This window comes from Brassica rapa, chromosome A07, assembly GCF_000309985.2.
Source record: "Brassica rapa cultivar Chiifu-401-42 chromosome A07, CAAS_Brap_v3.01, whole genome shotgun sequence".
NCBI classification, from domain to species: Eukaryota; Viridiplantae; Streptophyta; class Magnoliopsida; order Brassicales; family Brassicaceae; genus Brassica; species Brassica rapa.
Genome location: NC_024801.2, coordinates 17,537,715 through 17,561,454, shown reverse-complemented (window position 1 = coordinate 17,561,454; position 23,740 = coordinate 17,537,715). Strand labels below are relative to the sequence as shown.

Genomic DNA, 23,740 nt, shown 5'->3' with positions numbered 1-23,740 from the left:
TGGATAAATTTCTTTTTTGGTCTAATTTTTTCTCTTTTATGATTTCTTATTTTCCATTTTTATTTTCTAGTGTTTTTTTCTTTTGTAAACTTATAATAAAATTTATGGTAAAATATGACTATTGACCAAGTATTTAAAATTTTTAACTGTTGATTTCTTACCATTTTAAACTAAGTAGCATTTTTTCTTACTTTACGAAGATAATAAACTTATGAGAAGACAGTCAGTATCCACTATGAAATATCCTCCACCAACACTCGTATAACATAGTACTGATTCAGATTCAATTCTAAATACCTTGCAGTCTCCATTTAGTCTAGATTAGTTTTGTTGGAATTGCTGATAATTACAGATAATAAGAATCTATCAATGGTGGTAACAGCACTATGTTAAAAGGTAATCCACTTTCCTCGACCATACCCTCAGATTTCCAATAGTTCATCATATATGATAAGAGTTGACTCTTAATCCAAATATTTTTTCTGTTTTTTAATTACTATTGGATCCTTGTTTAAATATTAAAGATTTGAGAATGATGTTTTTGGTTTTGGTAGCAAATCCACTAACATTCACAACTTTCTCCTAGCAATGATCACCAGTAAGCTAGCCACAACCACTTAAAACTCATTAATTAAAACTTGAATTGCTCTGATTACTCCCTAACCGCATATCAAAATGAGAAACCGCTTTCTTTCTAGAAAATAAGGCTATATAGATCACTCTAGAAGTAGAGGAAAATGATCTTATAATGTCATTAATTTGGATAGTGGTTACAGTATTAAGCATAACTGACTCCTCTAATTAACTAACATGTGATGATTACTGTTATAGTTTGGACTTACATGATTATGCTCAAGTGTGTCTCTTCCTTTTTTTTCCTTGCTCGTGAGTGATTATAGACTTGTAGTAGTACTAGAGTACAATATTGACCGTGTAATATATGGTGGTAGAGGTAAACAACACCATAAATGGATGAGATCATGTGTAATCAAAAATGTTTTACACATTTGATGTGGTATGATATTAAGGAGATACGAGTGTTCCAAAAAAACAGATATTAAGAAGATACATAAGAGACTACATCAATTGGTAATCTTACCTATTTTTAGGCAATATTTACATAAATAAATGATTTTCTTTCTACTTCTCAAACAAGGAGTTGAGATTGTTTTTGATAGAATTAAAGAATAAAAATCGTATAAATGAAAATAGTTATTTTATAAGTGTTAAGTAGTTTCACTGGTTTAAGCAAAGAAAAAAAGAGAGTAGTTTCACTGGTCGTTTCGAAGGAGATGTATGAACTTCAGTTTATAGTTCCTCAATTAATCAAATATATAGTTGTTGTTTATTTGTTGTCCTAAAAAAATGGTAGTTGTTTATTGAATTGACATTAATTTTAAAAGTTATCCAAGAGTTGTAGATATTAAGGGTCAGATCCTAGAGGGTTATCTTTTGGACCAAAACTTTTGATACTTTGGAATCATCTGAGTGAGAAGTTTTGTGTAAAGGCACTAACAATGTGTTGGTGATATTCACGCGACTCTTAGAAGTCTTTTGTCTTTGGTGGTAAGCCAAGAGGGAGATATCACTAAGTAGACACAAAGAGAGCATCTTTACACTATAGGCCTCAAACTCATGGAAATGAAATTTTTGTTAATATTCTTGTAAATATTTGCACAACCACAAATGCATGCTAAGTTTTCTTGAACTATGACTATTACTTTTTCTATGTTTCACATTTTTTTGAACCTTCCTTTCGTTTTTTTTTGAACCTTCCTTTTTTATCTTTGGTTTCACATTTGTAGAGTGTAGATTCATTTTTGGCTTTTTAGCTCAGAGTTGTTGAATAAGAGGAAGATATTTATTCATCAGATCTCTTTGATTTAGTAATCTTTGTGATTCATAGAAAGCTTCAATCAAATTTGATGTTTCTTATGTCGACATCTCTCTTTCATTTTTTCAAATCTGTCTAATCCTAGTTATATTTTGAACTTTGGAGTTAGTGGAATGTTCAACTACATTTGTAGGACTTTTTAGGTCCATAAAGCCACACAAGTTACAATCTGAAAGTGACCGATCGGGTAAAAGATGAGCACTACTTCGCATCCAGATTTGTACTTATCTGAGCATAATCTAAACTTCACCATCATTTAATTCTAGTTCTATGTGTTTATCGACTTTATGCTAACAGCTAAAGCTTTGGTCGTAAGAGCCGAGTGACATTAAATGTCATATATTTATGTTCATATCGATTAAGTTACGACCGAAATAGTAGCTAAGTTCCTACGTGTCTTCTATTTGTCAACTTAACGTGTCTTTTTGTGGTAACTTTATTTGAAAGGATCTTGAAGCACTAAACAAGAAGAGTCGACATAGCGAAATTTTATCCATTATAAAGAGAACCAACTTTGCTTCTCCACAAACTCATCACTCATCAACGGTCCTCTCTCTCTCTCTCTCTCAATCATCAATACACAAAGTTATGGAGCACAACAAGATTGATACAGAGTTTCAAGATTCATACAACGATCAACAGAAATGGGTTCTTGATTCTTCTCTCGATAGTAGAGGAGAGATTCCTGTTCGGGCTAGAACCGGAGCTTGGAGGGCTGCACTCTTCATCATTGGTATGTATATCAAACTTTGTAAAGATATTCTTGGTATGAGATATATGAACATTATAATCTTGTGGTTTGATATATGTGTGTGTACATGCAGCAATCGAGTTCAGTGAGAGGCTAAGTTATTTTGGGATCGCTACGAGCTTAGTGGTCTACTTTACGACCATTCTTCACCAAGATCTTAAGATGGCTGTAAGAAATGCAAACTACTGGTCCGGTGTCACTACTTTGATGCCTCTTCTTGGAGGCTTCGTCGCCGATGCTTATCTTGGCCGTTATGCCACTGTCCTACTTGCAACCATCATCTACCTTATGGTAATAACTTCTACTCGAAAATTCGATATTAATTCTGTGTTCAATATTTCAAACAGAAAAACCTTATTATATACATTTTCCAATGATATATTGTTGTGGACCTTCTGTAGTAGACTAGTAGCACCTCTTGCATATATATCTCAAATCTTATTCACTAACACTCCAAAATGTTAGGAGGGTTGTTCGATATATTAATATTAAATTAAAACTGTTTGTTAGCATGTGCTACTGAGCATTCGAACAAAATGATTTTTAAAATATTTGGGAACACCTTAATATAAGAAAATGTCGTCAATATTGTAACACTAATTGAGACGGCCACGTTCTAAATATATACCTTATTTGTATTATTTATTTATTTTACTTCAGTCAAAGCTTGATGGTCTGTTTCTTTTGTTTCTAGTCTTTATTGATGATTTTTTTAAAAAAATTACAGGGTTTGATTCTGTTAACATTATCTTGGTTTATACCGGGATTGAAACCTTGTCATGAAGAAATGTGTATTGAGCCAAGGAAAGCCCATGAAATAGCCTTCTTCATTGCAATCTACTTGATCTCCATAGGCACAGGAGGTCATAAGCCATCCCTTGAGAGCTTTGGAGCTGACCAATTCGAAGATGACCATCCTGAAGAACGTAAGATGAAAATGTCTTACTTTAACTGGTGGAGCGCAGGTCTTTGCGCTGGTGTTTTAACCGCGGTGACTGTCATCGTCTATATTGAAGACCGGATTGGTTGGGGTGTGGCTGGTATCATACTCACCGTAGTCATGGCTACATCACTTTTGATCTTTCTTATTGGTACACCGTTCTATCGTTATCGAGCACCTTCGGGTAGCCCGCTGACCCCGATGTTGCAAGTCTTTGTTGCTGCCATTGCCAAAAGACATCTTCCTTATCCCAGTGATACTTCTCTTTTTCATGAGTTGTCTAGAGAAGAGTATACAAAAGGACGGCTTCTTTCCAGCACAAATAATCTTAAGTAAGTGCATTACAACTTAAGAGTTACAACTAGAGTCATCAATCATCATATACATTTTGTTCAATTCCAGTTTAGGTTCGGTTTGGTCAATGAATAACACTAGTACTCAAATTAGATTATAATCAAATAATATAAGGATATGTATTTGTTACATGTGCTATTAGAATCCAAGTTTTTTAAATACAATCTAGTTTCAACATAAAAAAATAATATAATTTGTTTACTTGGTTTTATTTGTATTTATCAGTTTCAGATCGATTTATCCGGATTAAACACTAACTTTTAACTTCGAAATTTCTTTAGCTTCCATACATTGAACTGATTTCTGTATGGTTTGCAGATTTCTAGACAAAGCAGCCATTATCAAAAACCGAGGAAGTGAAAATGTTATGGCCGAGAAGGAGAGCCCATGGAAACTCGCAACGGTAACAAAAGTAGAAGAACTGAAGCTACTCATCAATATGATTCCAATCTGGTTCTTTACATTAGCCTTTGGCATATGCGCCACCCAAAGCTCCACATTTTTCATCAAACAAGCCATTGTCATGGACCGGCACATCGGTCACAACTTCATAATTCCTCCATCATCCACGTTTGCCCTCGTAGCTCTCTCCATGATTATCTCCTTAACAGTCTACGAGAGACTCCTCGTGCCTCTTTTAAGACGCGTCACAAGAAATGAAAGAGGTATTAGCATTCTAAAAAGAATAGGAATCGGTATGGTTTTCTCCTTAATAACCATGATCATTGCTGCTTTAATTGAGCGAAAAAGATTGGACTATACAAAGCACCATCACATGGTCATGAGTGCTCTATGGTTAGCTCCTCAATTCATAGTTATAGGTATAGCGGACGCACTTACCCTTGTGGGTCTTCAAGAGTATTTCTACGACCAAGTCCCTGATTCAATGAGAAGTTTAGGCATAGCTTTTTACCTTAGTGTGATTGGAGCGGCTAGCTTTGTCAATAATCTTTTGATGACGGTTAGTGATCGTCTGGCTGAGGCAATCTCTGGGAAGAGCTGGTTTGGTAAAGACCTTAATAGCAGCCGCTTGGACCGTTTTTACTGGATGCTAGCCGCTTTGACCGCTGTAAATATATGCTTCTTTGTGATTGTAGCCAAAAGATATACTTACAAGAGTGTTCAATCAAGTGTGGCTGTTGCTGACGGTGGCGATGACGTCGAGATGGCATCGGTGGCTAATACTTCAAAGTATACTTAGCATCTCTATTGGTCACCCTTTTATGTTTTTTTCGTTTTTCTGTTGTTGAATAGTTTGGTGTTCTTATTTTAGTAAAAGTAAAACCATCCAAAATTATATTAAAAATTCATAAACCAACCAAACATAAAATTTAATGGAACATCTATTTTAAATTTGAGATATATTATATATAAAGTTAATTGTTAATCTAAAGCCTAGCAAAAAAAAACATTTTTTTTATTTTTAACTGGTTATAAATTTATAAAACCAAAACATCTAAATGACCAGACCAAATAAACATTGTATGGTTAGAATTGGCAAAGGGTTTCCATTAAAAATATTCATATTAAGCCATGTGTTTTTTTATTAACATATTTAACAAATTATTCATGATTAAAAATCGAAATATTCCCTCGTTTTTAATCAAAGAACTATACGTATCCACCGAGCGACGCTAGGAACGCCTTGGTTAACGGCGAAGGCCATGTAATAACCTGGCGGAGAGACGGCGCCGTTAAGTGGAGCCGTGCACTGAATCCTGTAACGTCCTTCTCCGTCAGGTATTGATGGCCCAACGGTCAACTTCACGAGCCGTTGACCCTGAGAAAACGAGTGAGTCGCGAAAGGCGCGCTTCCCCAATTGATCTGAATCGTCTCCACAACCGGCAACGGCACCGTCACGAACACATCGAAGACCTCACCGTATCGCACGATCTGCGGAATTTCTCGGATCTCGGGTCGGAGATTGGCTCGATCCGGTGAAAGATACTCCGGAGAAAACGCTTCGATACGTAACTCGGTGGGAAACTCGGCGTTAAATTTGTAAAAGTAGTGAGGGTTACTTCCGGCGAGGAGGATTCGACCGTCCGGTAACAGATTCGCCGTCGAATGGTACATTCTCGGTACGGTTCCTGGATTCAATGTCATGAATCGTAAACCGATTGGTTGATCGGGTCGGTATAGAAGCGGGTAAAGACACGGATCCGATCCCATTTCGAATCCTTGGCTTCCGGCTTGAGCTCCGTTTATGATCAGAATCTCTCCCGTCGGAAGATTCACCATATCTCCCATGATCCTCCCGAACGGCATCTCCTCCGTCACCCAAGCCGGATCCGGCGCGGTAGCGACGATTCGACCGCAGGTTCCGTGCGCCGGTGCGTCAACGGCACGCGCTGTGAAAGCGCCGGATTGAGCTCCGCCGCATATTAGGATCTCCGCCGTGGCGAAATCTCCTTGGATCGCTAGCATCGCTGATGATCCACCCGATGGATAGTTCCTCGGACCGCCGTCTAGAGGCGGATACTCTTTCACCACGGTGTTTAGGCGGTGATCGTATTTGACGGCGCGGCTGTTGGCGAAGATGAAGAGGTTTCCGCCGTCGTCGGGGAGGAGATGAACGTAAGGGTAGAGATTATCCATCTGTTTATCCTCCACGTCAGCAAGAAACTGAAACGGAACGGCGCCGTTTTGGCGAGGAGGGTAATACTCAACCGTATTGGTTCCTCTCCCACCGACGATGATAACCGAACCATCCGGTAATATCTGGTTACTAGCGTACCAGCGTCCGGTTATTAACTCGGTGTCTTGGAGCTCCACCCAATCGCAGGTTTCGTTTGGGTCACACGGTTCGAACTTCCTGATCTTTTTAAACCCGTCTCTATCCCCACCCGTTTGAAGCAAAGAACCGTCGGATAAAAACTGACCCGAAGAGCACCACGTGTCGGTTTGGATCATCAGTGGTCGGATCTGATTTGTACCAAGGTCAAATAGAACCGAATGAGCGTAGCAATCACGTTTCAGAACGACGTCGTTTGGGTCTTTCCGGCACCGGTGCCGACCAAGAGCTTTTCTGGACGGACCAATATTTGTCCGATCGAGAAGAACCACCGTGTTGAACCGGGTAACCGCCGTGTGCATAGAGGCTATACCGGCGTCTTGTACTATGAGCTCCCACGTGCCTGGTAAATCAGCATGTGTGATCGAGAAGAGAAGAACTGATAGAATAAGTATAACTACGGTCCCTGGAGTGTAATAACGAACTAGTTCTGCCATTTTTGTCGGCTAAGCTTGGAAGTGTTTTGCTTCACTGACATGTCTTAAAGAAGATTGAGTGGGGAAAAGCTGTACGTTGTAATTGATAACAACCGTTGATATTGAGTGATGATTTATGATTCGACGATCAGATAACTAAAAACTGTGTGGGGGCATTGACACATTCTATATAGCTAAAGATAATAGAATCTTGTTTTTTTTTCCCTAAAGTTTATATCGTTGAAATTCGTTTTACGTTCAGAATAGTAGAATACAATTGATTACTTCAAAAACCAAGTTTATATAGCAATTAATCAATATAAACTAACGTTCTTTAGTTTTTTGGACGATCGAAATAACATTTCAAATAGGATCAAACGAGTGTATGATTACAATATGTAATATAGTAAACGTACATATCAAGTGATTAAGACCATCTCCAATGGCACTCTATAATTTTCTCTATATTTCACTCTAAAATAGAGTAATTCTATTATAGAGTTGGATTTGCTCCAATGGTTCACTCTATAATAGAGTTACTCTATAATAGAGTTACTCTATAATAGAGTGAAATATAGAGTAATCTTGTTTTTTCACTCTATATTAATTCCTCCCCCTTCCTCGGTCAGGTAACCCACCACTATATAATAACCTCACTCCCTCCTCGAGTTGGATCCTCATCTCGAATTCTTCATACATACAGACTTTGGGTGCTTCTCTTTCACGGCGGAATATTCCGGTTAGAGCTAAAATGGCGGCGTCCGAAGGCTCCATTAACGGAAGCAATAGGATGCTGGTAAATTTTGAGATCGGAACTAATCAATAGTGAATTGATTCTTAGTTTTGTTTTTTTTTTCTTTTTAATTTCAGGTGTTCGTTCCACCACATCCTTTGATCAAACACTGGATCTCTGTCCTGAGAAACGACCAAACTCCTTGTCCTATTTTCAGTGAGTTGTATAAGGTTTTGATTTGAGTGTTTGTGCAGATTCAATCTTTAGCTGTTAATCTGACAGTATAGTTAATTTAACATGGATATGGTGTCTTATAACCTCTTAATCATTCAAAAATAATCAGTCATGTTGTTTGCACGGGTCCATAATCTCTTTATCATAAAAAAATAAAAAAATCAGCTAAATTGCGTTTGAAAAAAAAAAAAAAGATTTTTCATTTTTATGATAAAATAAAAAATTCATGTGTTCTTATGATTATCTTAGGGAATGCAATAGGGGAACTAGGGAGACTGTTGATGTATGAAGCATCTCGAGAGTGGCTGGTGCGTTTAAAACGTTTTACTACATCTCTTCTTTTATTTGTATATGATTTTTCCCTCCGTGTCGTGTGTGTGTGTTTTCTTAATTTTTCTATTATGTGATGATGATAAAAGCCAACTGTTGTTGGAGAAATCATGTCTCCGATGGGTGCTGCTTCTGTTGAGTTCATTGATCCTAGAGAGCCTATAGCGGTTTGTCTCTATCCCCTAAAACTCTTGTTCTCTGTATTTTCTTCTCAATCAAAACAAAGTTAAAGAAAATTCTTGTTCCTGGCTTTAGGTTGTTCCGATTTTAAGAGCTGGCCTTGCTCTTGCGGAACATGCATCAACAGTTTTGCCTGCAAATAAAATATATCATTTAGGTAAGTATATACTTACTGTATTATCTCTTGCGCCTGAAGATAGGATTATTATATATATATATATATATATAGCTTCTTATGTCTCTGTGTTTATCAGGAATAAGTCGGGACGAGAAAACGCTCTTGCCTTCTGTGTATCTTAACAAGTAAGAACTTCCCCACATCATTATGTAGTTAGTACTGAAGCAGTTTATGATGACGGCTCTGTTACATGTTCTTCAGGCTGCCTGATGAATTTCCCAAGAATTCCAGAGTATTCTTGGTGGACCCAATGCTTGCTACAGGTAAAGAAGTCTTGTCATTTTAGCCACCACCATAGTAGAACAATGTGAATGCATAACATGGTAATACAGAATGTTTTCTACTGCTTCAAAACATGAGTTTGTTCGTACGTATTTCAGGCGGTACGATAATTGCGGCGATGGATATGTTGAAGGAACGTGGTTTGTCTGTTCAGCAAATCAAAGTGGTAAGTAAGCGTGCATATAGCTGTTTTCTGAAACGTTGGATATAGAAGAACATTTATCCTTTAGATATAAAGCTTTATCTGGTATCTCCCTGATTACAGATTTGTGCTGTTGCTGCACCTCCTGCACTATCGAAGCTTAATGAGAAGTACCCCGGGTATCAATATATTTACTCTTTAACTTCTTTTTTTTTAATTATTTGGATAGATTATTGAACTGTGTACAACAATTACAGGCTTCATGTGTATGCTGGAATCATCGATCCTGAAGTCAATGAAAAGGGGTAAGTCGTCAGGCCTGCTTTCACTGGATTCTTCTTGATTTCTCGAAGCAAACTAGCAAATAATACAATGTCGTTAATACGTGTATCAGGTTTATCATCCCTGGACTTGGAGATGCTGGAGACCGCAGTTTCGGCACATAAAAACAAGTTTTGGTTAAGATTTTGATGAAGTGATTCTTGTGTGAGTTCTGTTTAAAATTTAAATTCAAGTTCACATTGTATTGATATTATTTTCTGTGGTTTCTTACCTACCTTTTATTTATTGATGTGTGTCAATATCAGGTTTGTCTTAGAGGTCTTTGAGAAGAGGATCAACATGGAGAATTATGAGTTCCTCATTGTAACGAAACAAAGAAGAGACTTTGTACACACCAGTTTTGCTTCGTCGAGATTTGTATGTAATAGTTATCATTGGTTGTCGCTTGCTAGTGAAACAACTTCTTCTGTCTACAAAACTAAATTTTGAAAAATATTGTTTAAAATCTGAAATATTCGCCAAGGGGAATCAAGCATTATATAATTTTGTACTTGTTTTCTTCATTGATATGTTCCATGTTCTGTTGTAAGTAATGAACTCAAAATCTCATTTAAGTTGATTACATGCAAATTGGCTATATAGAGACTCTGTGTGCAGTTCAGTTTGTTTTTTTAGTTCATCCAAACCATAACTTTTCTGGTTTTGTACCGGTTTAATTCGATTTTTACGATCATCCGGTTTACTAATAAACCGAAACTATCTTGTATTCAGTTCGGTTAAACCAGTTTCCCTTTAGCCTGTTCGGTTCGGTTCATACCATTTTTACATACCGGCTCAAATTGCCTCGGTTCGCTATAGTAGATCTAAGCAAACCCTAAGAAGTCGCAACTATAAATCGCTTTTGTAGTCTCGTTTCCCCTCGCCGCCGGACTGCTCTCTCTCCACACCTTCTTCTACTTCCTATCACAGGTTAGAAATACATCTTAGTCTCTTTAATCTCCTTGCAGTGATCTTGATCCTGTTTATGCATTTTTCATCCTGTGTAGAAATCTCTGTCGACTTTCGTTGAATGTTTATCAGTTTAGTTTTGATGATCTTTCTGTTAGGAGCTTGAGATTAATCATCACTTCATTGATCATATGTTCCTCTGCTTGAGAAGATGTTTCTCTTTTAAAAAAATGATGTTCTATTATTGCTCATGAGAAATTGTTTCTTAATGGATCAGATCGATTTTAAAAGCTAAGAACCATGCAAAACGAAGAAGGTGTCGTCACTGAGCTATACATTCCGAGGAAATGGTATATCGACTTTGTTATTATTCTTTATTAACTGTTTCGATTTAAATTTAGCTGATTCTTCTTTGGTTGTAAATATGCAGCTCGGCCACAAACAGATTGATCACATCAAAGGATCACGCCTCTGTTCAGCTTAACATTGGTCATCTTGATGCCGATGGTATCTACACTGGCCAGTTCACCACCCTTGCTCTCTGCGGGTTTGTCCGTGCTCAGGTCTGTCGTAACTCTCATCTTATCTACTTTGTCATTATTTCAAATATTAAATTAGTCTTCCACGATTGTTTATATAGCAAAAGTGTGTGATTGTTGTGTTTGTCTATTAACGTTTTGATTTAAATTGTTTAAATTGCAGGGAGACGCAGACAGTGGCGTCGACAGGCTCTGGCAGAAGAAGAAGGTCGAAACCAAACAACAGTGATATAAGAAGAGATTGAGAGAATCTTTGCTGCTGCCTCTTTTTTATTTTTGGGATGTTTTTTATTTGAATTTTCCTTAGTTTCGAACTCTGTATTTCGGTTTTCTGGTTTATGATAGACAATTACTAAGTTTTTAATGAACTATCTTGAAATTGGCATCGATCAATCAAGTAGAGGTAGTTTTCTCTATATTCAGAGGAGAGAAATGGTTAAGGTTACTTCAACATCTCACCAATCCCAAAGCTCTTCATCTGTCTTACTAAGCTCCAGAAAATGCAGACTTACTGTATCCGTTGGGGTAAAACTAAGAGAGAAATTCACAATCAGACTAATTTGAGAACAGTCTATAACAAATAACTCCACAACAACACAAACGCAAAGCTAATTAACATAAAAAATTAGAAACATACAAGAAAAGTGGGTCATTGTCATACTCAAAAAGGGATGGTGACGAACCTTACTAAGATAGCAAAGAACAGGCAATTCATTAAAGATTATCATACCAGAGGAACATGTTACATAATTCAAACTAAGTATTTCAGTGATTGATTGCGTAATTAACGTTTAATTAATTCAATCGAAATACCAAAAAAAAAAAAAACTAATTAACACTATTAACTACGCCACGTCGGCCTTTACCTCTGAGTCAACTCGCTCACGAGCCTAAAGTGGATATGTCAAAGGAGAAAGACAAAAGAAGCTTATAATCGAAGCTAGATTCATTTCCGGAAACTCCCATAGAGTGAGAGTTCTCATCTGCATTTGCCACTCCCCGCCAAAACTCCTCTTTAATCAGAGTTTCTGGGTTTAGGGTGTTTACATTTGGAGATGAAGAAGATAATCGGAGGTCCAGGAACTGTGTGTGGTCTGTTACTTAGAATCGGACAATGTGCTTCTGCTGCTGCTTCAATCGGCGTTATGCTCTCTTCCACCGAGTTCTATAACCGCACTGCCTTCTGGTATGCTTTGTTTGTTGATTTTGGTTCTGTCTTAACCTCGCCTTAGATGTCGGGATTTCAATTTTCGGGTTTGGTTTGCAGCTACTTGATTGCTTCGATGGGTCTTCAGTTGCTGTGGAGCTTTGGCCTCGCATGTCTTGATGTTTATGCTCTGAGGGGCAAGAAAGATCTCCAAAACCCAATCTTGGTTAGCTTATTCGTCGTTGGTGATTGGGTATGTAATGATTCTTTCCTTGTTCAGTGTTCTGTAATGATAAACTTTGCTGTAACGTTTTTTGTTTTTTTTTTAAATTGCAGGTGACTGCAATGTTATCTCTTGCAGCTGCGTGTTCATCAGCAGGAGTTGTAGTCTTATTTGCCAGAGATCTTAAGTATTGCAATATCCGTGAGCAGTTTTCATGTCTTAGGTATCAAGTATCTGTAGCGTTGGCTTTCGTCTCTTGGTTTCAGATTGCTGTTTCTTCTCATGTCACATTTTGGATCTTAGCCTCTGTTTAGTTTTCTTGAAACGTTGAGAACAACATCTTGTAGCTTTTGATGATGTATAACGTTTGGTTCAAATCATATGTTTCTTGAAATTAAAGCTTATATCACTTAAAAGATATATTCCTCTGGCTTCTTACCCTACAGCAACTTAGATACAATACTCATCAACTTGATATAAACAGCAGGGAAGGATCAACGAACATATAACATCCTGTATGTGCACCTTTCGTCAAACATATAAGCATCTCTTTCACAGAAGAGAAAACAAAATGTGTTAGTATTGAGGATCTGGTGATTGGTTTGCGAAACTCAAGTTGGTCTTGTCAGCCATGTGTGTACTTGTGTTCTATATTTTTTGAGATTGAAAAGGGAAAAAAAAAATGTCGCCGACTGTGGGGATCGAACCCACGGCCACGGGATTAAAAGTCACGCGCTCTACCACTGAGCTAAGTCGGCTTTGATATTCTATTATATATATGTTTCTTAATGTCGCATAAATCAAGTGAATACGGCAAATAACAATTCCTGAAACGTTCGTTTTTTTACAACCCCTAAATTTATTGTCCTTCTACGAGGTAGTGATTCTGAACGCAAGAATTTAAGTTTGTCATTCTGGTCCGAAAAGTGCTAGCTTCTTACCCACTCTGTTTACCTCTAGGCAACGACAAGAGTCTTGTTAAATGTTTGTCCAGCAACGCCCAGCTCTTCCATTGTAAATGTCCCACGGTTCTGGTCGGAGAATCTTGTTTAGCTTCTTCAGAAATGGGCTTCCAAGTTTCGCAGCAGCTATGATAACGTGGTGATAGGTTGGTTTGATCATCAAATAACATGATCACATGAAACCATCATAGGGAATAATATGTATCATATGTTAACATATAGTTTGTGCGCTCACACGCCCTTCCCTTTTAAACTCAAGGACATAAACTGCTTGTTGTATTCTGATACTACGTAAATTATGTAGGAGACGACTTAAGGGTTTGGCTCCTTAGACTATTTGAATGCTTAATGATGCGAGTACACAGTCTACGTCCATGTACTGATTAAGCTGATGATACTATTCAATTCGGAGTACTATCCTGAAAGATTCGGAAAACTATGTGTTCTTATTCACTCACACAGCTGTGCTATCCAACAAAAAAAAAGCAACAAGAGTATCTTATTAACAATACTACAAAGAGATACTGTAAGTTTTTTAAAATGTCTTAGGCCAGAATCTGAAAACATGCAGAGAAAGAAGATAAACTGGAAAACCACAAGGGCTTCTCAAGAAGCAGACTTAACTTCAAACTCAAAAGCATTTCCGGTGGACAATCGATGGGCCTGACTCATCATACTCAGCCTTTGTGCAATCCACATCTACAAAAAATCAAGAACAGAAGACAAGCTCAGATCCGATGGTGATCACTTGTCCATCGGGTAACTCGTAGTTCTTCTCCACGGAAGAGCTCGTTTTGGAGGTCTCAAGCTCCTGCTCATAGTCGAGAGCAATGTAGCAGAGCTTCTCCTTGATGTCTCTGACGATTTCACGCTCAGCTGTTGTGGTGAAGGAGAAGCCACGCTCAGTGAGGATCTTCATGAGAGCGTCTGTGAGGTCACGACCTGCAAGATCGAGAGACGCAGGATAGCATGTGGAAGAGCGTAACCCTAGGGACCGTGTGACTCACACCATCTCCAGAGTCAAGCACAATACCTACAACCATATATCAACAAACTTTCAAGACACAGTTCTTGAATCTAAAGAATTAGAAAAAGCCTATAGGATTGTGGAGTAGGTTACCAGTAGTACGACCGCTAGCATAAAGAGAGAGGACAGCTTGAATGGCAACATACATAGCGAGAGCGTTGAAAGTTTCGAACATGATCTGAGTCATCTTCTCACGGTTAGCTTTAGGGTTGAGAGGAGCTTCAGTGAGGCGAATGGGATGCTCCTCAGGAGCAACACTGAGCTCATTGTAGAAAGTGTGATGCCAGATTTTCTCCATGTCACCCCAGTTGTTGACAGTACCGTGCTCAATTGGGTACTTGAGAGTTAGAATACCACGCTTGGACTGTGAGCTTCATCGCCAACGTATGCATCCTTCTGTCCCATCCCAACCATGACTCCGGTGTGACGAGGACGGCCTACGATACTTGGAAACACAGCTCTTGGCGCATCATCCCCAGCAAAACCAGCCTAAGTCAACATATAGAACAATAAATAAATAGATAGGAAACAGAGTGATGGATACACAAGAGTATCTATAATGTAGCATTTACCTTAATCATTCCAGTGCCATTGTCGCATACAAGGGGTTGAATGTCCTCACCGTCAGCCATTTACTACTACTCGCTCCAAACAATGTTATATTTCAGATATGCTACTAAGAACCAGTTGGAATCTATATATCTCTAAAGCAATAACATTATTATAACCAAAGCAAAAAAAAAAGAATTAATTTTTACTAGTGAAGAAAAATAATATCCGAAAACGACATAATGAAAATCTGAAAGAAATATGACATATTCAACTTTCAAGAATCACCAGGACAGAGGACCGACACGTGGCAACACGTGACTAGTCTGGATCACTTATGTGCAGTCAGATACCTCTGTATAATTCAAGAAGAATCACGTTCAGTTATATAATATTAAACAAACATTAAACTAGAGAAGCACAGTTGAATAGAAAAAACAAACAATACTATCACACGTTCGGAAAGATGCTTGAATTTAAGAACAAAAAAATAAACATATAAGAGTATCATTCAAAATGGGATCTTTAGGTTCACTCGTTCAAGCCACGAATATAATGAACGAAACCTCAAATCCAGAAAATCGATTGTCAATCGAAAATGTGGAAGATAAATACCGATATCCGGTTACGTAAGTACACAATTCACAATCTTTAATTTTAGAGAGTAGAAGATGAAAACCTTTTTCTCGCGGCAAACGTAAAATATAAAAACGGTTCAAAGGCCAAACCTTGTTTTCCGGTTCAATTAAAGTGAAAAAGTCGGTTATACACTCTGTTTTAAAATTGTAATTTGATTATAACATTTTTCGGTTTAATTTCGGTTAAATGTTATTATAAATGGGCCAAAAGAGGCCCGAAATTTAGGCCCAAAATATATGCGAAAGGGTTAGGTTTTTTCTCTAGCCTCCGCGTATATATTAGTTTTTTCTGTCATTTTCGCCCTTCTTCTTGTCGGAGAGCTCGATCCAAAACACAAGGTTTCACATTTGGAGGAGAAGATGACAACTCCGCAAGTAAAGACCGGTTTGTTCGTCGGTTTGAACAAAGGCCATGTTGTCACCAGACGCGAGTTGGCTCCTCGTCCCCGTGCTCGCAAAGGAGTATGCTTCTCTTTCCTTACACACTCTTTGGATTATAGTTTTGTTCAGATAGTGCCTGGGAATATAGTTTCTGATTTTGTTGCTGGATTCATGATTTGACGTGCTCATTAAGATTATCTAAGGCAGTACCATTTGATCTTGCAATATTTATCACTGTGATTTGTGGCATTCTTGAGTTTATGTTTTGCTTGGTTCTTGTTTTGGTGGCATTATCTTGCAATTGTGTTGCAGCATTTTTTCATTTTGTTGTGGATCTGATTAGGGTATTAATCTTTCTCATGTGCTCAGAAAACAAGCAAGAGGACACTCTTCATCAGATCCTTGATCAGGGAAGTTGCTGGTTTTGCTCCCTACGAGAAGAGAATCACTGAGCTTCTAAAGGTTGGTAAAGACAAGCGTGCTCTTAAGGTGGCTAAGCGAAAGTTGGGTACCCACAAGAGAGCCAAGAGGAAGAGAGAGGAGATGTCTAGCGTCCTCCGCAAGATGAGGTAATAACCCATTTCCTTATGATTCTGCTTTTGTTCTTCTAGAAGTGTATCTTGCTGAGGAACTTGTTGTACAGCCTAGAAAGTTTATCTAGAGTTTTAAACCGCTAGAGAGAAGTATCCACTAGCTAAGTAGTATGAAAGCTGAACAAGCTTATTGTTCTGAACTCGGATACATTTTTTGTTGTTGTAATAAATGTAGGTCTGGTGGTGGTGGTGTAACCGAGAAGAAGAAATGAGCTTAGCAAGAGAACCACTCGTATTGTGTGTGTTTTTGGATCTTAAGAGTTTTGTTTTCTCTATGACTGGTGACTATCATTATTATTATGCGTCGAACTTTTAACCACTTTTTATCATTTTTCTTAATAACCTTCGAATGTGATTTCATTTAAATACTGAAAATTAAGAAAGTAACAAGGAAGTTAAAAAAAAATGTAACGTAAATTTTACTTTATAACAATAATTAATTAAAAAAAAAGATATCATCATCCATGTGGTTACAGTGAGCTCATCAACTCATCATCTTAGTACACGAGACTGGATAATTATTTGGATCATAGTTCAATCTAGTTTAATCGGTTGAACTTAGTTAACAACTTTTACATACATTGATTTTTAATGTGTAAGCTTAAAAATAATAATAGTAAATATGATATATAATTTTAAATATGAACATTGGAAATGTTGTTAATTTTTTGCTTATCTGGTCCGTAGATTTTTTAAAAATTTAATAATTTTAATGGTTTTATTCAGTTCAGTAACTTGAAGATCTTATCTAACCCGGGTTATATCACCGGTTGATAGTCAAATCTATTCTAATTATCGAATCGGTCTAGACTCTAGTTTCATAATCACTCTTTTGGTTATAACTAAGGATGTCACGGTAAGCTACTGTAGTCTATAGCCTGTAGGGGTGCTTGCGCTATATAGCCTATAACCCTGTCATGCCCCAACATGATGACTCTCTTATCCCGTTTGAGAAAACAACTATGCATACTTTCACCGGTTTATTCTTCTTTCTTCCAGATTTCACCATATTTATTATGATAACTGCACTAACTATAGCATCAATGCCACTATTGAGTGTCTAGTATGATGAATTTCTCAATTATTCGTCTTCAAGTCAAATTTTCTAATGAGTTATGGACCCTCTGCCTAAGACTATTCACTGTACTTATACTGTAGCCACTGAAACTTGCTTTTATCATAAATCGTCATTTCTGATATTCTCTTCCATGAATCAACAAAGCCAAAAGCAGTGGAGCGAAATGTTTTTGTTGCAAGAATCATTGTATCTGGAAATAAGATTCCAATTATAAATGGAAATAAATAGATGTTTCACAGACAATTTCATCCTTCCAAATGCAGTGGTTGAATGTGTGCCCCGTTGATGTCGATCGAAGTCGTTGTCTTTCTAAAACTAGTAGGGGTATTATGTTCTTATTCAAGAAAGTCTTCGATGACGCGAACAGCCAGATGACTTATTACAAGTTAAGTTGGTAGAAACCCTACAAAAGTATCAATTATCGTTTCCATGTGAGGAGTGTTTTGTCCAGGGTGAATTGGTATATAATTAATTCAAGTAAATAAAAAAGGTCGATATGACTTACGGTATCAACTATCAAGTTAAAATGCAAATGTTTTTTTTCATATATAGAAAAATAAATTTTAGAGTTTGGAGTTTGTACTCAAGAAAATTTCGTGGGTTTAAAATGTATAATGTATATGTAAACGCAAAAACAAATGTTTTTTTTTCTTTTACATAAATACCTATCATATTACTCAAAACAAATGTGATTTAAATAACCAAATCGGAATAAACAATCAACATTAACGGTATTAGCTAATGAATTCGCTATAGAATTTTTTGCTCAATGATGATTTAGTGTCTTAACTCTCTTTTAATTCTGTTGAAAAACTTGACTACATCCGCTTCTGAATTTTCAATTATTGATATCAAATATTTACAATCTTTTCTTGGTACATAAGAGTGCTTCTACTTTTGCATCTAATGACAGAGTTTTTTCCTCTCTGTTCATAGTTCCTAAAAACTGAATTCCCATTTAAAAATTTCAAGTCCATCCACAACCACTATTGGATTGTGATTTTAACTTCAAAACACATTAACCATATATACAAATATTTTGTAATCCTAATATGGTTCTACTATCTCTCTAGAATTCACCTTATGCTAGACTCGACACCCTCCTTCCGCATGTCTAATAGTCTTCAATAGATTATTATCGATTTTTATAAATAGTTTGTCCTTTCGAACCTTCCAGATATAACAAATTAATCATGGAGTATCTTTATCATGTTCTAAAGTTTTTTTTGTCACTTGTACTCTAAAATAGAACCATTTGTTAGATTCTTTGTAACCGCTAAGTGGCCAGTAATATGCTATATAAGAAGCATATCTTTGAAGTGATTTAATTTTCCAAGCAAATGCAAACCCAAATGCTAACTAAACACAATTATATAAAAACATGTACGTTAACGTTAAATGTAAGTACAAACTAGATTTGAATCCGCACGTACCTGCAGACATATGTCTATTTTTAAAATTATATTTAAATAATAAAATAATATATATATATATATATATATATATATATATATATATATATATATATATATATATATATATATATATATTTACTATCAGTTTTAAGTATATAATATTTTCCATGTTTCGATATAGATGATGTTTTAGGTGGTTGTTGTTGTTTCACAATAGATGATGTTTTCACATATTTAGGTAACTTTAACTTTATCAAAAACTGTGTACTCAATCATATTTTCATTAATTGTGTTTATAATTAAATGAATTAGTTTCAAATTATATTTCAATGATTTTTTTTGTTTAGAAAAGTAATTTCTTAATATATATGCAAAGAACCAAAGCTTCATCTACAAAGAGATTATTATTTTGAAAATTTTATATTTGTTGTAATTTGTTTTTGATGAAATTGTACTAACCATATATTAATCACTTATTTTGTTTATTTATTTTATTTAAAACATTAGTTTTATAATTTATTAATTTTTTGTTTAAAAATTTTTATTCTCGAAAGATGACAAAAAAACATTTATTCTCGAAATGTTTGTATCTGACTGAATTATTTAATATTATATCTTTAAAATATTATTTTATTTAATATATTATATTTTAGTTTGTTTTTTTATATTTACTACAAAAATCAAACATAAAATGTTACAACGAATAAATTATTATTTATTTTGTTTTATAAAAAGTTAATATGGCAATTTAAAAAGAATTGGGATATACTATTTAATTTTAAAATTAATTACTGAAATATAAATATAAATAAATAGATTAAATATGATAAACAGTAAAAAATAATAGCATAATGAAAATAAATTTGGCTTTTCTTAAGCCTTGTTCTTGGTTTTCTCCCATGCTTTTGTTGGTCAACAACCAACCACAACTTTCTATAGTTCTTCACTACTCCTAGTATGAGTAAATTTAAGATTTTTAGTTAAGGTTTTAGTTAATGGTCTATGATGTTAGGAGTTTTCAAGGCTCCTAAGACAAATGTTGTAGTATAAAAGATTGTCGAACCAGTTCTGAGGGATATCAAAGCACTGAGAATGCAAGTACTCACTTAATCTAAGTGCAACCAATGATTTAGATGAGTTTTAAGCTATGACTAAAACTAAAAAGCAATAACAGAATGATACTTTCTTAACTAAGGGAAAAGAGAACTCATGGGCATAGGGATTAGACCTTGGGTGATCAAGTATCGAACTAAGGATGGCAAATGATCAATCAAACTATCAACCTTAAGCCTAGACACAATTCTAAGCAAGCTCTATGTCTAGATGAATGCTCATTTGCTAACATATCTCAAACATCAAATGTCTTTGGTTGAATAATATGAAAGCAATCATTACTAACAAGTCTATTAGCTATCTTAGCATCTTTAACAACAAATGTCTTTGGCAAAGTATACTAAAAACCTAGAAGAGTTGTCTCAGGCATTTCATCAAACACCTTTTGGGTGGGAAATGTCTATTGATCAACTTTTGAGTGGCCAACTCAGAAGATGCATTATGAATACTCTACTAGCAAGGAACAAGAATGATCTACACTAAAACATCCTAGAACTAACCTAATCACCCTTAATCTCCCTAACCCATGAATTCAAAAGGTGATTACTCACTAATCTCCATGATTCCTCTTAAACCCATATTGGATTTTAGATTAACCATGTAGAGAAATAGATAAGAAATCAACAAGAACACAAGATGAAAATGAAATCTGAATCCAAAGAGGTTTTTTACTAGTTCTCCTCTTGAAAAAAGATTATTCTTGCCTCCAATGGCTTACAAAGTACTTAACTTAGGTTTAGAAAGTGTAAAACATCAAAACAAATGACCAAAAGGTCCCTGAAAAATCATAAGTTTCGTCCAAGCAAAACACGCGGAGGGACTTCGTGGTGTAGCTCCGAGACGTAGCTCTGGGTTGGGAGCTACCTTATGGTGTCGCTCTGGAAGGTCCCTCCAGGCCTATGTTTTGGCCTCCAAAATGATTAAAAGGCGAGTGACGTAGGGGTGTAGCTCTGGAAGGTCGCTCTGGGTTGGGAGCTACCTTATGGTGTCGCTCTGGAAGGTCACTCTGCGATACTCGACCAGGATGGATATGCCTCTAGTAAATTGATCATAACTCCTTCATTACATCTCCAAATGACTTGAAACCACTTCCATTAGAAAGCTAACTCAATTTTCTGTGTCTCCACAAAATCTTAGCAACAGAAGATTTCTCTAAAGGCTCCATCCATGCTCATCTTTCACCCCCTTTTGGATCATAATGCTCCCAAACATCTCAAATCACTCCATGGCACACTCCAGCACCTAATAAGGACAATGAATGCAAAATGCAACCTAGACATGGCTAAATCCTAATCTATATGATGAAAATGCTCATGGATGAATGGATAAAACAATGTAAATATGCAAGATATCAACTCCCCCAAACTTGTTCTTTTACTTGTCCACAAGTGAACTTTCTAGAACTCATAGGGAGAGAGGTTGAAGGTGGGAGCACATAGCCAAAAGAAACACAACTAGCACACTCGCTTATTACACTCTAGCTTCTCTAGGCCTATCTTAAATCTTTTTGTTCTTACACTCATCATCAAGCATCCACACATTCAAATCAACCAACTCTCACATTCATTAAGCACAAAACATCAGGTGAATTCTTGGAAATGGTCAGTTGGTCCAAGTCATTTGGTTGGGTAAGGGAAGGCTTTTATTCAAGTGATTCAAGAGATTCAAAACATATGATCTTTAAGGTGGTTTACTCTCGAAACAAGTAGCCTTGACATTGCACATAATATATCTAAGAAAGGGATCAACTCATGCATACAATGCTCAATCTCCATTGTTCTACCCTTTTCCCAAACATACAATTACACAATCATTCCCAAATGTCAAACCCAACTCACATCTCTCACCAAAAGATCCTAAGAACTTTAACTCATTCTCTTTGAAATCTACAAGGGATTTTTCAGAACCTCAAAATATTTCTTAGCTCCTAACAACTTTGCTAGCCCCTTTTTTTTTTTTTTTTTCTTTTTCTTTTCTCTTTTTTTTTTCGTTTTTTTTTTTTTAGGTTGGGGACCAAGACTTTCAAAACTTGAGCTAGAGGATTCTCTACTTATCCCAACAAAACAATTCACTTAAGCACAAAGAGTCTATTCTTTTTCTTTTTCATTTCTCCCAAATCATAATCAGAACACTCACCCCCCACCTATAGCTAGACAATAGAGTGCCCAATCTAGCAAGAATGAAGATCAAGCATTGTCGTTCCCGATACTCTCAACATTATGCACATGTAAGACTTTCCGAAAAAGGCCTCACTCATCAAACAATGAAAGCTTAAAAGGAGGAAAAGGTTTTGGGAGTGGTCTACCACTAGAGTTTGTCAAAAAAGATCGGCATAAAAGATGTGACAACTCAAGTGTGTATAGCCATGACTCAGTACACAAGGGACCATGAGCAAGAGGCATTAAGTTCGTTCAGTTCAAATAAGGTTGTAGTTGGCTTCAAAGACTGAGTTTCAGCAATCAACAAGTTTCAGGAAGAGTTTTCAAGGCTCGAAACATACAAGTCTTTTTGAGAGGTGCAAAAGCTACTCAGGTGCAACGTAGTGTTCTTTACAAGGCATTTAAAATCATTGCTCCCAATGCATGTGAATGCAACCTATATGCTCTAGACTCTCCTAGAAATGCAAATGATGCAAACTAAATGATTGATTTTTTTTTTTTTATATGCAAATAGGTATGCAATGCATGACTCAATGAAACAACATCAAAGCAAACATGATCAAATACTTGGTACCTCCCCCAAACTTGAGTTACACAGTCTCTGTGTTGTCAAGTAGAGAGAGAGATACCGAAAAGAAGACTAATATGCAAAAATAAAATGGTATATACAGGGGAGTGTGATGGGTTACCTTCTATGGGGAATGAGTAGAGGGAGATGATCCCTCCTCGTCGTCCTCAGGTGGTAACTCTTCAAGGTGCTCATCAGCAGGAGTGTCGATCTCTTCAATGTAGAAGGCTTGCCCGAACACAGTTGGTTTCCTCATTTTCTCCTTAATGTCAAAGTGGAGGATGTTCTCTTTACCCAAATGGAGATCAATCGTGCCTTCCTTCACATTAACAATAGCTCCTGCTGTAGCTAAGAATGGCCTTCCTAGAATCAATGGGTCTTGAGCCTCCTCACCCATCTCAAGCACCACAAAATCTGTAGGTATCTCATACCTTCCAATCTTCACAGGGAGGTCCTCTAAGATGCCCACAGGGTACTTCACTGAACGATCAGCTAACACCAGAGAGAGTCTACACTTCTTGTACTGAGTGAATCCAAGCTTCTTTGCAACAGACAAAGGCATCAAGCTGACACTAGCTCCCAAATCGCAGAGACTTTTCTCAAATACCATAGGTCCAAGAGCACAAGGTAGTGTGAAGCTTCCTGGATCCTCTAATTTCTCTGGAACATCAAGCCTCTGGATGATGGCATTGCACTCATGGGTAAGAGTCATCATGCCTTCCATCTCCTTCTTCTTTGCAGCTACAACATCTTTCAGGAAATTGTTGTATTGAGGAATCAACATGAAAGCATCGATGATGGGCATTGCAACCTGAGCTTCACTCATTTGCTTCTCAAACAGAGCCTTGTACTTCTCTAGCAGCTGCTTCTTGAATCTACCAGGGAATGG

At 36.6% G+C, this 23,740-nt stretch overlaps 6 protein-coding genes, 1 non-coding gene and 1 pseudogene across 8 annotated transcripts; 5 read left to right on the top strand and 3 right to left on the bottom strand.

Annotated features, from left to right (window-relative positions):
* The first annotated feature begins 1,462 nt into the window (after positions 1-1,462).
* LOC103829955 (protein NRT1/ PTR FAMILY 5.7) lies at positions 1,463-5,314 on the top strand. The gene is made up of 4 exons (XM_009105639.3): positions 1,463-2,627; positions 2,719-2,936; positions 3,373-3,917; positions 4,258-5,314. The coding sequence occupies exons 1-4, from the start codon at positions 2,483-2,485 to the stop codon at positions 5,138-5,140; spliced, it is 1,791 nt and encodes a 596-aa protein (XP_009103887.1). The 5' UTR covers positions 1,463-2,482; the 3' UTR covers positions 5,141-5,314.
* A 110-nt stretch (positions 5,315-5,424) lies between these two features.
* On the bottom strand, positions 5,425-7,483 carry LOC103829954 (aldehyde oxidase GLOX). Its single transcript, XM_009105638.3, has one exon. It carries the CDS (start codon positions 7,169-7,171, stop codon positions 5,543-5,545), a length of 1,629 nt encoding a protein of 542 aa, XP_009103886.2. The 5' UTR covers positions 7,172-7,483; the 3' UTR covers positions 5,425-5,542.
* A 250-nt stretch (positions 7,484-7,733) lies between these two features.
* On the top strand, positions 7,734-10,058 carry LOC103829953 (uracil phosphoribosyltransferase, chloroplastic). Its single transcript, XM_009105636.3, has 13 exons — positions 7,734-7,779; positions 7,854-7,946; positions 8,021-8,099; positions 8,367-8,425; positions 8,537-8,614; positions 8,703-8,784; positions 8,882-8,930; positions 9,007-9,068; positions 9,186-9,253; positions 9,353-9,408; positions 9,487-9,534; positions 9,624-9,715; positions 9,817-10,058. The coding sequence occupies exons 2-12, from the start codon at positions 7,902-7,904 to the stop codon at positions 9,673-9,675; spliced, it is 678 nt and encodes a 225-aa protein (XP_009103884.1). The 5' UTR covers positions 7,734-7,779; positions 7,854-7,901; the 3' UTR covers positions 9,676-9,715; positions 9,817-10,058.
* Positions 10,059-10,277: 219 nt separating this feature from the next.
* Positions 10,278-11,391, top strand: LOC103829952 (40S ribosomal protein S21-2). 2 transcript variants are annotated; one of them, XM_009105635.3, is made up of 4 exons: positions 10,278-10,480; positions 10,737-10,809; positions 10,890-11,022; positions 11,162-11,385. In XM_009105635.3, exons 2-4 carry the CDS (start codon positions 10,760-10,762, stop codon positions 11,225-11,227), a joined length of 249 nt encoding a protein of 82 aa, XP_009103883.2. In that variant the 5' UTR covers positions 10,278-10,480; positions 10,737-10,759; the 3' UTR covers positions 11,228-11,385. The 2 variants fall into 2 exon arrangements, with proteins under 2 accessions (XP_009103883.2, XP_033130404.1); XM_033274513.1 differs by having other exon boundaries at positions 10,429-10,471; positions 10,733-10,809; positions 11,162-11,391.
* A 236-nt stretch (positions 11,392-11,627) lies between these two features.
* Positions 11,628-12,788, top strand: LOC103829951 (CASP-like protein 5B2). Its single transcript, XM_009105634.3, has 3 exons — positions 11,628-12,184; positions 12,266-12,398; positions 12,482-12,788. The coding sequence occupies exons 1-3, from the start codon at positions 12,054-12,056 to the stop codon at positions 12,680-12,682; spliced, it is 465 nt and encodes a 154-aa protein (XP_009103882.1). The 5' UTR covers positions 11,628-12,053; the 3' UTR covers positions 12,683-12,788.
* A 266-nt stretch (positions 12,789-13,054) lies between these two features.
* Positions 13,055-13,126, bottom strand: TRNAK-UUU. Its single transcript has one exon. It is a non-coding gene; the product is annotated as a tRNA-Lys (tRNA).
* A 630-nt stretch (positions 13,127-13,756) lies between these two features.
* LOC103831378 lies at positions 13,757-15,543 on the bottom strand (annotated as a pseudogene).
* A 236-nt stretch (positions 15,544-15,779) lies between these two features.
* Positions 15,780-16,884, top strand: LOC103829949 (60S ribosomal protein L36-2). The gene is made up of 3 exons (XM_009105633.3): positions 15,780-16,006; positions 16,295-16,494; positions 16,694-16,884. Exons 1-3 carry the CDS (start codon positions 15,905-15,907, stop codon positions 16,728-16,730), a joined length of 339 nt encoding a protein of 112 aa, XP_009103881.1. The 5' UTR covers positions 15,780-15,904; the 3' UTR covers positions 16,731-16,884.
* The last annotated feature ends 6,856 nt before the right edge of the window (positions 16,885-23,740 follow it).

Bases quoted from the DNA above. Each gene is read 5' to 3' on its own strand.
- LOC103829955 (XM_009105639.3), top strand. From the start codon at position 2,483: ATGGAGCACAACAAGATTGATACAGAGTTTCAAGATTCATACAACGAT. The intron at 2,628-2,718 runs GTATGTATATCA...GTGTACATGCAG, and splicing joins GGCTGCACTCTTCATCATTG to CAATCGAGTTCAGTGAGAGG. The intron at 3,918-4,257 runs GTAAGTGCATTA...TATGGTTTGCAG, and splicing joins TCCAGCACAAATAATCTTAA to ATTTCTAGACAAAGCAGCCA.
- LOC103829952 (XM_033274513.1), top strand. From the start codon at position 10,760: ATGCAAAACGAAGAAGGTGTCGTCACTGAGCTATACATTCCGAGGAAA. The intron at 10,810-10,889 runs GTATATCGACTT...GTAAATATGCAG, and splicing joins CTATACATTCCGAGGAAATG to CTCGGCCACAAACAGATTGA. The intron at 11,023-11,161 runs GTCTGTCGTAAC...TTTAAATTGCAG, and splicing joins GCGGGTTTGTCCGTGCTCAG to GGAGACGCAGACAGTGGCGT.
- LOC103829953 (XM_009105636.3), top strand. From the start codon at position 7,902: ATGGCGGCGTCCGAAGGCTCCATTAACGGAAGCAATAGGATGCTG. The intron at 8,426-8,536 runs GTGCGTTTAAAA...TGATGATAAAAG, and splicing joins AAGCATCTCGAGAGTGGCTG to CCAACTGTTGTTGGAGAAAT. The intron at 8,931-9,006 runs GTAAGAACTTCC...CATGTTCTTCAG, and splicing joins CCTTCTGTGTATCTTAACAA to GCTGCCTGATGAATTTCCCA.
- LOC103829951 (XM_009105634.3), top strand. From the start codon at position 12,054: ATGAAGAAGATAATCGGAGGTCCAGGAACTGTGTGTGGTCTGTTACTT. The intron at 12,185-12,265 runs GTATGCTTTGTT...TTTGGTTTGCAG, and splicing joins TATAACCGCACTGCCTTCTG to CTACTTGATTGCTTCGATGG. The intron at 12,399-12,481 runs GTATGTAATGAT...TTTAAATTGCAG, and splicing joins TATTCGTCGTTGGTGATTGG to GTGACTGCAATGTTATCTCT.
- LOC103829949 (XM_009105633.3), top strand. From the start codon at position 15,905: ATGACAACTCCGCAAGTAAAGACCGGTTTGTTCGTCGGTTTGAACAAA. The intron at 16,007-16,294 runs GTATGCTTCTCT...TCATGTGCTCAG, and splicing joins GTCCCCGTGCTCGCAAAGGA to AAAACAAGCAAGAGGACACT. The intron at 16,495-16,693 runs GTAATAACCCAT...TAATAAATGTAG, and splicing joins AGCGTCCTCCGCAAGATGAG to GTCTGGTGGTGGTGGTGTAA.
- LOC103829954 (XM_009105638.3), bottom strand. From the start codon at position 7,171: ATGGCAGAACTAGTTCGTTATTACACTCCAGGGACCGTAGTTATACTT.